Source organism: Apteryx mantelli, chromosome 10 (assembly GCF_036417845.1).
Source record: "Apteryx mantelli isolate bAptMan1 chromosome 10, bAptMan1.hap1, whole genome shotgun sequence".
NCBI lineage: Eukaryota > Metazoa > Chordata > Aves > Apterygiformes > Apterygidae > Apteryx > Apteryx mantelli.
The window spans coordinates 1704668-1716940 of NC_089987.1; the positions used below are offsets into that span (position 1 = coordinate 1704668).

General features: G+C 47.7%; 1 protein-coding gene across 1 annotated transcript in view; it reads right to left on the minus strand.

Moving 5' to 3' along the window:
• Positions 1–759: 759 nt before the first annotated feature.
• SPG7 (SPG7 matrix AAA peptidase subunit, paraplegin) overlaps positions 760–12273 on the minus strand; it is a 32576-nt gene continuing 21062 nt past the window's right edge. The window contains exons 11-17 of the mRNA XM_067302344.1: positions 11489–11591; positions 10305–10415; positions 6833–6948; positions 5496–5652; positions 4758–4921; positions 3617–3694; positions 760–1842 (exon numbers count right to left, since the gene is read on the minus strand). Coding sequence (XP_067158445.1) covers positions 1633–1842; positions 3617–3694; positions 4758–4921; positions 5496–5652; positions 6833–6948; positions 10305–10415; positions 11489–11591 — 939 coding nt within the window. The 3' untranslated portion in view covers positions 760–1632. The remainder of the gene's footprint in view (positions 1843–3616; positions 3695–4757; positions 4922–5495; positions 5653–6832; positions 6949–10304; positions 10416–11488; positions 11592–12273) is intronic.

The following is a 12273-nucleotide window of genomic DNA, read 5'->3' on the forward strand; positions in this document are numbered from 1 at the left end:
CTCGGCGCCGGGCCGCCTTCCCCCTTCCCCGCTTGCAACGCGTGAGAGCGGCAGAGCGTCTCCCACGCGGCAGGAGCCCGGGGGGCCGCAGCCGTGCGGGCCCCGGCAGCGCGCCGCTAGGGGGCACGGCCGCCGCGGAGCGCCCCAGACCCGCGGCCGCGAGCCAGGGGTTGATGCACAGCCCGGAACACAGCTAGGAGTTGAGGTCTAGGGTTTTTTTGTTTTCGTTTTTAATAAGATCAAAGAACACTTCAAATTTCATCTGCTGCCGGAAAAAAGAAAAAATGAATTCAAAGAACGAACGCCTCGTGAAGAAAGGAACCAGCGTGGAAGGAAGAACCAAGCACCCCCCCAACGCAGAAGAAAACCATGCCTGTCCCCCAAAACAAGGCAGAGCCCCCGCAGCGCTCTGCCCGGTGCAGGAGACCCCCGTCCTGCGCGTGCGGGTGGCTCTGCGCTGGGCCCTGCCGAGCTGGGCCCTTGCAGGACATCATGCGGGATCAGCAGGAGGCTTGTAACTACGATTAAGTCCTGAGGGCTGGGAGCTGAGAACTGGTGGGGAGCGGGCTTAGGCTGGGGTCTTTCAGGTTGCAGCAAATCCTTATGGAATAATCCAAGCCAATAATCCCTCCTAAAGGAGCCTTATCCAGCCAGAACGCACCAGGCACCAACAGTCATTTTAATGCTGTCCTTGGGGAAGGGCTGTCAACCATTTCATCACAGCTTCCTTTGCAACAACCACGTGGATGGAGACAGAGCAAGTGTCAGCTTTTTATAGAGGCTCTCCGACGAACACACCTGCTTTTGTTCATGGTAACCGACACCACCTCTCCAGGAACCAGGGCTGGTTATGTGGTCCAACAACACACAACTCAACCATTCTCTACAATGCTAGTTTCTAACATCACACTGCTGGGTCATGCTAGGTTCTGGATGTGGGGTTTCCCAATCTTTGTTTGTGAAACGCTTGCTATAAAAACTGAGTACAAGCTGTTGGCCAGGAGAAAAAGAGCCCATGTCCTACGCAACTCCATAGCTATAAGCAGCTTCATATGTGCCAAAACACATACCTACATCTTGACATATTCTACAAACACAGCAGCACAGTAGGGACAATTTATTCTAGTGAAGACTTTTTTTTCAGTTTATATTTTATGTTCAGCAGCAGAGAAGATCAAAGGTTACAGTGGAGTCACATAACTACAGCACCTCAGCCGGCTCCGAGTCTCAAAGGGATTTCACTACACCGACCATTCTGGCACTGAAGGGAATGGCAGTGCACTCCTGCTACACAACATGGCACAGCTAGAGGTGGCTTACAAGGACTCCACAGGATCTTTCACCCCTAAGAACATCTACACTGCTCCTCTGCCCAAGAAGTCTTTCCAGCAGATTAGACTTACCCAACTCCTAATCACCACTATCCTGCAGAGAATCAATTTCAAAATCCTAAGTTCTCCTTCCTGCAGGGAACAGCTCATTACAGGAGCTGACATCACCATCCCTTAATCTTTGGGTAACAGCAGCACAGAGATTCCCTGCTCAGTATCTTTGATTCCAAAGCTGAGAAAGGAAAGGGTCTGTGTTTGGAAAAAGCCTTTACAGTCCTCCCATTCCACATCAGAGCAGGCTTCATACTGGTCTCAGACGTGGTTCTTCCTCCTCCTCATGGTTTGGTGGCTGCTGGGGCATCTCTTCATCTCTTGTGTCTTGCTTGTCTCTCTCCGCTTGAAGCCAGCTCTGGGGAGCTATCATTTTCTTTGGCCCATAGGGTGGAGGCCCAATCAAAGCTTCAATGTCATCATAATTTATCACTTCTTTCTCCAGGAGGGCGTTAGACAGCTAGAAAGAGTAAACAGAGCATACTGAGGCACAGGGGTTTGGAACAGCCTCTCTGAACTGATCTGAACTCCTCTCCCTGCCAGCTCAATGCACATCTCAACATCTGGACACAGCACGTGCTGGAGATCACAAGGAACAGACCCCTGGCTATCGCACTACAGATGGTGTAACCTGAAAGCCTGCTGGAGTTAGTACTAAGTTCTCCAAGCAGCCGGCACCTTTTACAAGCATTTTTGGCCAGGAATACATAGTATGAGTGGAGGCAGTAAAGCAAGCTCTGGGAAATGATTTGGTGAGTCAGAATTCCAGGGACAATTAGAGAGGTACCCTTCCTGCCACTGTCACTGCACCTGTGGTGTCACCTGGGTAAGATGCCGGAGTAACAAGCAAATGAGACCAGAGCCAGACCCTCCCCTGAACACATAGGTAACGTAGCACAAAGAGGTAACGCAGAGCCGTCTGTTCCTGCAGGCACGGGCTGAAGGTCATTAGAAGGTGCTCTCCAGGAAAGAGAATTCGCTGGCCCCTCTGCCAATAGAAGGGCCGCGTTTGAGCAGCAGGTGGCTGTCAAAGACACGGAACTGCTCAACTCTGCTGACAAGATGCGACACGCTGATCTGGCAACTGAAACGTTTACTCTGTAGGTATTTTGGCTTCACTTAAAAGTTTTTCCATCGTGAGCCTTTAGCAAATGTCTGACTGCTGCTAAACGGAAGTATCAGAAGAGAGGAGGCCTGGAGAGAGGAGATCTCGTCACAACGCCTGGCTTCAGAGCACTCCCAGCGTGCTGTCCTGCTGTGACATGGGCAACAGCAGGGTGTCCGAGCAAGCAAGTTCTGTCTACTTTACTGTGCGTGGAAGGGAGTCCTGCAGTTGGGTGGATGAAGGTGTTTTGTTTTGTGTGTGCACGCGTGTGTGCGCGCACGTGTGGTGTTTTTTTTTTTTTAATTAAGATGACTTGAGGAAAAGGATTGTTTTATTTGCAAAACATGCAACACTAAGTTGGCTCCTCGTCATTTTGGACGCTACAGACCAGACTCCTGAAGGGAAGATCCAGCATCTATATAGGGGGCTGCAACCCAGGCCCGGCCCAGCGGGACTGGTACTGACCTCCATGGCAGAAAGGTGGGGACATGCTAGGGTGACTGGCTAGAGGACACTCAGGACACAAAAGGAAGGAGGCAAAGCTCTAGTCCTGCAGCAGGGACTCCTCAGTACATCAGGTGCCAAGGAGCTGGCAGGTGAGAACTGCCTGGAGTCACTTGAGGGCCTGAGCCAGCATCAGTCAGCTGAGATGACAGATCCTGTATTTTTTCCACCATCCCCAGAAACTGTCCACCTGATTTCTGTACACCTAGAGAACCTGGCAGGATGAGCTGTTCCTGCCTTTGCAGGCTCCACAGGAATGGTCACTGTCTGCTTTCCAGGAAATCACACTGCTAAGAGGCTAGCAAAGAAGTGCAGATGAGGGAGACGAATTCTAGTTTCCAACCACCTCCATCCAGCTCCTGGACAGAGCACTCCTCCTCCTCTATCCTGCAAACACCAGCTGGTGTCAGGAGGCAGACTATCCACTGCTGGAGAAGGTACATACTCTTCCCTATGCCCACTCTTAATCTGGGGGATCTACAGTGAACAGTAACCCATGCCCAACAGCAGGAACAGAAGCCCAGCACCCCCACTACAAAACTTCCTAGAACCACACAGACACACTACAACAACCAAGCTATAGAGCACAAAGCAGCAAGGCCAGAAACACCAGTAAAACACTCACCATTTGCAGCTTGTCCCGGTTGTCCAGTAAGAGTTTCTCCGTGCGTCTGTAAGCCTGAGCCACCAGCACCTTTGCTTCCTAGGAGAAGACAGTAACAAGAAGAGATTTGGAACACAGGCAGCAGCAAACATAACTTGCCGATAGACACAGAGTACCAAGGGATGCAATCTGCAAACTGAGCTAGGCTTCCTACTGATAGAAAAGGGGTCCCACTGACAGAAAATGCATATAAACCTTCTGAAAAAAGAACAAAAGAGTATTTATGATAAGCAACAGTAAACTCTTCCACCAGCACAACTCTCCAAAGAGAGTCCCAGCTGACGGGAAAAGCAGTCTAACTAAGGAGGCTGTCCACTAGCAAAAGAGGTAGCTCAGCGCAAATCCCAGGGAAGCACAACCATAGTGCTTCTCAAACAGCTTTTCAGTTTCCAGCTATTTGATTTTCCAACTAAGGCAAAGCTTTTTGGTTTTTTTTCCCCAATCAAGGAAAGCTCAATTTCCTGTCAAAACATCGGCTAGTATTTTTCAGTCAGTCATTTGATTAGAAAGCCTCTCTGACCTAGAAACTGGAGACATTTAAATTGTGCAACTGAGATTAAGCCACATGCTTCTTGTAGTCTAAACATTGCATAGGCCTTAGATATACATGGGACTGCTCAGGGTCTGGAAAGACCTTCACACAACAGAATCTTTCCCTAGCCTGGTACTTGTCCTCAGTTCCACAATCACACCAGTCTCCCAAAATCCTGCTTTCTCCGCCCTGCAAAGCCTTTCTTCTCTTCAAAGGTCACATTTGCACCTCCTTCTACCTCCCAGCTCAGCAGGGCCTTGTCCACACTGGAATCACAACCGCAGCTTTCACAGTTTTACACATTACAGGATATTTCATAGCTACTCAGTGCAGCTCCAGGCAGCACAGTGCTACTGTGCTGAACTCACAGCTTTACATGATTCTGCCTGCTCTTAAGGCCTCACTGAACAGTCCTAACACAATATAATAGAATAGATCAGTGTTCAGCTGCAGGAATTTTCTTAATTGCTAAAACAAATACAAAGCATTCGGATGCAAGTTACTTGCATTTTTCAGTGAACTGCCAAAAGCAAAGAACAAACGGGAACACACAATCAGGGGTGGCCTTACGTGGTCCATCATCTGCTGAAGTCCCTGGCTGAAAGGGCGCCGACCAATTCCAGCTGCACTCTCCAAGTCCGGGAAGGAGAGCTGCCCGATGCTGGGCACCATCCCATACTGCTTCACCATGGAGTAGGCTATCTTGGTCACCCTCTTCAGGTCATCCTGTGCTCCTGGGTAGGAGGGGAAGATGCAATGCTTGCCAGCTCTCTGAACTGAGTACAAGAGGAGCACATGTCCCATACAAAAACGCGTTCCTCTAGTTGAGAGACCAGAGGAGCTGCAGGGAACCATGGAAGTGAACACTCCACCTTCTGAGGGACTTTACTATGTGTGCTGCAAAACCTATCTAGGACACTAAGTGAACATGCTGGCAGTTAGCTCATGTTGGAGTGCTTAGCTGCCACTGCCCTGCCGCCAGCCATTTGGATATAACTAGCCGGAATCAAGGTAGAGAGCTCCAGGCTCTTCCACCAGCCATGAGTCTCACCAGGTAATCATATCTGTAGCCTTAGGCTTCAGGACAAATCTAAGACAGCAAGGTAGCACCTGCAATGTGAGACCTTTAGGCTCACAAAGGCAGGCCCAAGATTAAAGCAAGCAAACTGACTTTTCTCCCTTCCTGCTCCCCAAGGTGGGAAACCTCTGTGTGCTGCTCAGATCACCCTTGGACAGAGCAGCAAGTGCAGAAATTCAGGCCCTCTTAGCACTAGCTCCACCTGCCCATGCCAGGGTCTAGCTCCTCACCTGTAGTGACTTTGTTAAAGGTGATGGCCTCAGACACTCTGCCCCCGAGAGCCATACACATCCTCTCCAGCAGCTGTTCCTTGGTGAAGAGGTACTGCTCTCTTGGAAGGATCTGAGCAAATCCCAGAGCTGCATTCGTTCGAGGGGCTATGGAAACCTGCAACACAGAGCAGCTCCATCAGTTCAGAGAACAAAAGAGCTCCCAAATATTGTCGCAGAGGGAAGAACAGGAAGAGGCCTGCACTCCCAGTGAGATTTGTCAAAACCTCATGGGGCATGCCGATCTACAGAGACAGGGCCAAGAACTGCAGAGTTCCCATACTGAAAAATCTGCCTTCACAGTGGCAGACATGCACTTTTTGCTATTACAGAGCAAGAAATAAAAGGAAATTGTCCTTAACAGCAAGACAGTGAAATGCTGAGATTTAAGAGTGGCTTTGGAGGATATAAACCAATTTGAATTTGCTTTACTGTGTTCCAGAGTCACTGAGACTACCTGGAGAAACATGGGATGTCTTTAGAAGATAAGAATCACCTCCCCTATCTATTAAATGCAGCCACATCTTGTTGAGAGTAATTAACAACAGTTCATCTTATACAATAGGTCATTCACAGTGAATTTGCTGCTGGAGGTATGCCAAGGAGCTGTCATCCTTGTCACTTCCACCCCTCCCCCAGTGTCAAGGCTCTTTGAGGGAGGAGATGTGCATGGGAGAGAACACACCCTGGGGTCCTGAAGGGAGGTCTTTTCCTACAGAGAAGAGCTTCAGGCAGACAAACTCCCAAGCCTGTCAATATGAAAAAAAACCCTTCTCTTCTGATCAATCTCAGAGCAGCTCCTGGAATGGCCTGACTGGTATATTGGCACCAACATGTTGGCAAGTCATGGCAGGGAAAGAGATTGCGTATGCGTGCATGCACACACAGAGCAGTGCTTGTCTGGATGAGATGCAAGAATTGAGCAGCAGCATCAGGAGACTCAGTTGCTCCAAATGTGCCCAGCAACGGGGTGGCCAGCAGACATGTTTGGAGCGCTTTGCAGTTGGCTTTTAAATGCAAGACTACTCCTGTGGCTGATTATCAGCTTTGCAGCACAAAGCGTGATCAATCACTATCATCATCAGTGGAGCGCAGTAATAGACTTCCTCACGGCAGATTTGTCACTTGGTATTTTGTTGCAGTATTCACAGCTCCAAGCTCATGGAGGCCAGGGTAATGCAGTAGAGTTTAACTCAAGTGCTGCAGAACAATCAACATGCCTGGGACAGGGGAACCCCAAAGGATTCTCTCCCCACCCAGTGACAGGCTTCATTACACAAAGCCGACAGTTGGGTTACCTTCATCACAGCCTCAGTGTGCTCCAGCAACCAGCCAACCAACGCATGGCCCGATTCATGAAATGCCACAACCTTCCTCTCTTCTGGTGACAGGATCTTACTTCTTTTGGCAGTGCCTGCAGGAACACAGACAAAGATTTGGTAAGAAAATAAACTGGCAGTAGGTGTAACTAGTAGAGCTTACTCTTGAGCAGCTCTGTGCACAACTTAGGGCAGCCCGTGGCTGAACAGCAGGCAAGCTTGCTATTGCACTCCATCTACGGAGAGGCAATAAAATGCCCTTCAATTACATGCTGCGGAAGAGGTGCCCTCTGTCCTTGCAGTAGAAAGCAATCCAAGCATGTCCACTATAAACCTGCACTCCGAAGAGTTCAGGCTGAATAGCAAGCTTTTTCAGTCCATCCCTGGTGGCTGTTTATATAATGTGGCTATGCACGACAACACTGGCAGAAACTTCTCCCCCTTCTCTCTTACAGACAAAATCAAACATTAGATTTTTTGTGTAATGATTAAATCACAGCTCTAAATTGCAAAGCTAGGTTCTGTTCACAGCTCTGCTAAAAGCATGTTACACTATATCTCTGCCCAGGGACAGTTCTGCAACAAGCCAGTCCACCATTTGGAAAAAACAGACTGGCTGGAGTATCGTACTGATTTTTCTGTACAGTCTTTCAGTCCCTTAGGCAGAATATCAGAGAGATGCAAGATGTTGTATTATATATACCCATAATAAGAGAGCGGGCCCAGCTGAGATCCTTGTGCATTAGGAGTGTTCAAATCAGCACAAAACCAAGAGTATATACAAAAATCCTTCTCCAAACCCAGGAAATGTCTCTGATTACACACGGCATGCTCTGTATGAGCTTATTCCCAGGCTCCTGAGAACTAGCAAATTAAGCCATAACTCACACTTAATACTTCCTCCAAAAAGGTGATTTTTGGAAGTGTCTATTTTCCAGCCCAGTAGTCCGTAACACAGAATAAGCCCAATTAGGATTTCAAAAAAAAAAATGCTGAATGGAAGTAAGGCTTCTAGCATGTAGAAAATACGTTAACTACAGAATAAACTGCATATCAAGCACTCATTATAGCTCTGCACGTTGAATGGAAAAAAGTGTCAGTACTTTAAAGCGGATGTCTCCGCACAGTGCTAGGAGCTGTAGGGGGTAGAACAGGCAGAGTCAAGAGCAGCATTACACCAAGCTTGCTTATGTCTTGGTAAAAACATTCTATTAACATTAATTTTTAAACAAAGTCAAGAGCTTTATTAAACAAGGAAACAGCAAAATTAGCGTGGCAGATCTTGTAAAATTACTGCTCAGGGACCCTGCAAACCACTGTGCCCTACGAGGCACAATGGTGATGGAACAAAAGATTAATCACAACAGCCTTGATTTTAATCAGTCAGTTCCTTACCCTGCTTTCAGCAGCGTGCGTGTGCATGCGTGTAAAAAATAAAAACTTTGAACAATTCCGGAAGCGTTTCTTTGTCAGCCCACCTGGGACAGAGGGAGGGACCGTACTCTTCGCCATAGCACACAGTGTGCCTACAAAGATCGTTTCTTTCCCTGCATAAAGCAAGCTCCATGCAGAAGAGTTCCCTGAAGGCCTGTCCTTATCACATTTAGGAGAGAAATAACCCAGGAAACTACTCTGGTGCATCTTTGCTTGCCTGTGTACACAAACTCCTCCAGGAGCACAGGCTCCACTCCATCTTCCAAAGACAACCCCTAAATGCCTCTGTGCACCCAGCAGGTTTCCTCCCTTACTCCCAGGAGACCCGGCTTACTGACTGCTCTCTGTTCCCAAAGTAAAGACACAATGGGGACAACCGCAGAGAGGAGTCCTTGCTCCTCCCTTACAGCAACACAAAGCTTTAAGGATGACGGGGCCTCTGGACTTGCAAAGTTCTCTTTTGATTCAACACCACTGTTATTAAAACCAGAAGCTTATAATAGAAAGCACAGTAGTATCCTTTCTTCAAAAAAGCTTTTATAGCAGCTGAAATGCCCTCTGAATTGTGAAACCCAGAAGCATCCCTATTATTTGGCAAGGCAACATTTAACATATAGGCCTGTAGCAGTGATTAGGGCCTTTTAGACTATCTTAAGAGTAGCCAGGTCCTGATAACGTGAAGGAATCAAATTAAGCAACAAAGACTTTATGGCCTCCTAGATGCTACAGTGCCTTAGTGAAACAGGTCAGCTTATCAGCAGTGAAACTGCTGACACCCATGCGCTTTAACACCCACCACATTAAACCCAGATATCCCTCTTGCTACACATCCCCTGTGATCTTACTTGCTGAGCAACACCTTTTCACCCTGTCCTCCAAGTCTGGGGAACTAAGGTAAGGGTTGATTTTGGAACGAAAAGTCAAGTAGATTCTCACGAGTTTGGTGCCTTCTCCCCTGCGGATGGGAAGGTAAAGCACATATTTGCTCTGGCTGATTAGGACTTCTGCAGGACAACTAGATGTGTTGCTCTCCACTCTTGCAGCTGTTGAGTACACTTTGCTCTTTGTGGAAATGCAGTCAGAGTTATCTGAGCACTCCAAGGGTTTTAAAGGGTAGGTGAAATTGTCAGGAGTTTTCTTGAAATCTTCTCTTGAATGAGGAATTATTTAAGCACTTTCTGATAAAGTGAACATTGAAAACTAAATTCCAAGATCCAATACAAACATCCTGTTCCACAAGCCCTACTCAAAGCAGCACAGAGTGGCAGTCTGTTTGCCCAGGCTCACCCCCTGGTAATGAGCCTGGAAGCAGTTCAGCATTTGATTACGAGAACCAAGGCCTGGCTACAGGACAGTTCAACCCAAAACCCACTAGATTCAAATCCCTCAGGTGAAGTTAGGAGTTCTGGGAACTGTTCTCTCCTCCCTATAATATACAGCCACAGGGTAATCTCAAGAGGTTCCTCTGCTGGCACTTACACAGCAAGCGACAGGGAAAGGCTGACAGGATGTTCTCAGAGGGAGAACAGTGCTCCACTGTCTTTGAGTTTATTTTGTCAATGCAAAGCCTGAGCTTCCAGGAGGAGAAGAGGAAAAAAAAAAAAAAAAAAAAAAAAAGCAGCAAGCGTCTTTTTGCATTATTTTGCTATTCATGTTTATGCAGCAGGTGTCCAGAGGAGCAATGGAAACGTAGAGATACTTTCACTTTTTGGATTTTTTTTTAAGCTTTCTTTTTTAAATTAAAAAACCCACCCAGATTTGAGTTCCCCTCTTTACAGTTTTGCTACTGGCCATCTTCACTGAGCTATCGGTTCAGGCTGCCTGCAGATTCAGGAAGAACGATCCACTTGGGTGTTGTCTTTAGAGAAGTTTTTGCAATCTTCAAGACAGTTCTACAGGTGGGAACACAGTTAGGACCCATTTGCCTTCTTGGAACTTAACCCACTCATTTTAGCCTTTTCTTAACAAGTATGACACAGACTAGGAAGAAAACAACAGAAATGGTCAGACCACCTACCTGCAATGACTCTTTCCACAGCATACTCAAAGTTGAAAGTATCGATGGATTTGTGACCCTCTCTAGCAGCATGAAGAGCAGCTTCGTTACATATATTTGCTATGTCAGCTCCTACAGGCAAAAGTTTACAAGAATTACGTTTGTTATGTGACACACAGATTCCAGGGGACAGAAGAGGCAATAACAAATCTGGAGGAGGACCTAAGGAACTCAAATAGCCTGCACTGCAAGCTCCTCTTTGTTCCTTGGGAACAGAGAGCAAACTTCAGCCATGGTGTTTATGTTGGATTTGAACAATACAACTGTCTTGGCAATGAACACTGCGTTGCCACACACAGGACAGAGTTCAGCAATCAATTAAAAGGCTAAAGCCAAGGCTGGCTCTCAGCAACAGAGAAGTGGTGTGGGCAGTCCAGATTGGCATGGGCTGCCGCACTGCTCATACAGCGACCGCACAAACCTCTGTGCAGAAGAGAAAGAACATCTGTTCCGAGTTTGTGTGTGTGGGTGATGGTGGCGGGGGGCTGCTGGAAGAAGTCACGAAGAGGCAGCGTGCTGGGGCCTGTTAGAGGGGAAAACCCAGAAAGGATATTCCAGGAACTCCACATAAACAGGAACTCTGGAGCCCCTTACTCAGCACTGTTTCACACTCCCAGGGACCTACCCTGAAAGCAGGCTCAGTGCAGGAGTCAGAGCTGTCTGATTTTTTTACCCTGACCAACAAAAAAAATTGTTATTTATTTCTCCTATCATTTTAGTTTCCTAGTAACACGTATCAGCTTAAGAGTCCATCTCAGTGAGCTGAAGCGTAACAACACACCCTCAACAGCAGCTTGGACAAGACCACAAGCAGTGGTTCCTCCCCTCGGGAATTAGGATCCCAGGCACTATAGAAGCTTATTTTTCTCTACCCCCACGCCCTGCTAGTCCCAGAAGTCTCAGAAAATTGAAAATAACCACGAACAATTGCTCATCACAGCTCCATTCACTAGGGAGATGGTTTGGTTCCCACTATTTCAGCAGAGATGGAGAAGGCTTGAGGGAAGAAAAAAAAAAAAAGCAGCAGCCTTTTAGACCAAAATACCCTGTTAAAACAAATCAAACAAAAAGCCCCAGGTTGAACTGGAAAACTAGCAAGTATGGAAGCAGGTAGAGCGGCCCAACAAGGATGCAGCATGTCATACCACTGAAGCCTGGCGTCAGCTCAGCAAGATGCTGCGAGTAGAAGCTGCCATCTTGGATCAGCTTGAGACCCTTCAGGTGCTGCTCGAAGATTTCTCTTCTCTCCTGTAAAGGAAACAGCATTTGCACAACAAGGAACATCTGGGCCCAGGAAGCCTTTGCAATACAGCAGAGTCACTGCCATCCATCACAAGCAGCTAAGGAGCAGCCAGGCTTCTGGCAGTGGGGACAGTGACACTGCCACCAGAGGGCAGGGCCATTCTTACAACGTTTTCATCCCACAAGAGTCCTGATAAACTCCCAGCTCTCAAATTGTATGTATGAAGGCTTACGGTGAGTCACTGCTTTCTCTCCCAGGGCCGCTCTCCCCTCCTAACTTTCACTCTGGTCTTTTAACTTTTGTCTTACCTTAACAGCGTTTGCAGAGAAGGAGCTCAGAGCACCTCTGCCTGCTCCCTCCTACATTGAATGAAGACCCCATCTACTAGCTACTCAGCCTGTGACCCTTTCCCAGACGAAGGTGGGGGTGAAGTGACGGCTGGCAAGTAGCCAGGGAGTGACTCATTCAGCTGGTCCAGGAGATCCTGATCAGAACAATGGGCTCAGTTGCCAGGGTTTTTCCCTTCCTCCTTCAGGGCAGCTGCACAGTTCATGCTTCCGGTGCCAGATTGTATCAGGCATTTAAGGTATTTTAACTGAAAACTCCAAGGATGACAGTAAAGCACAGATGGAAGAAGAGCAGCCTGTGCTGGCAGAGCACACACATCTTTACTGCAGCTGAGCTTAT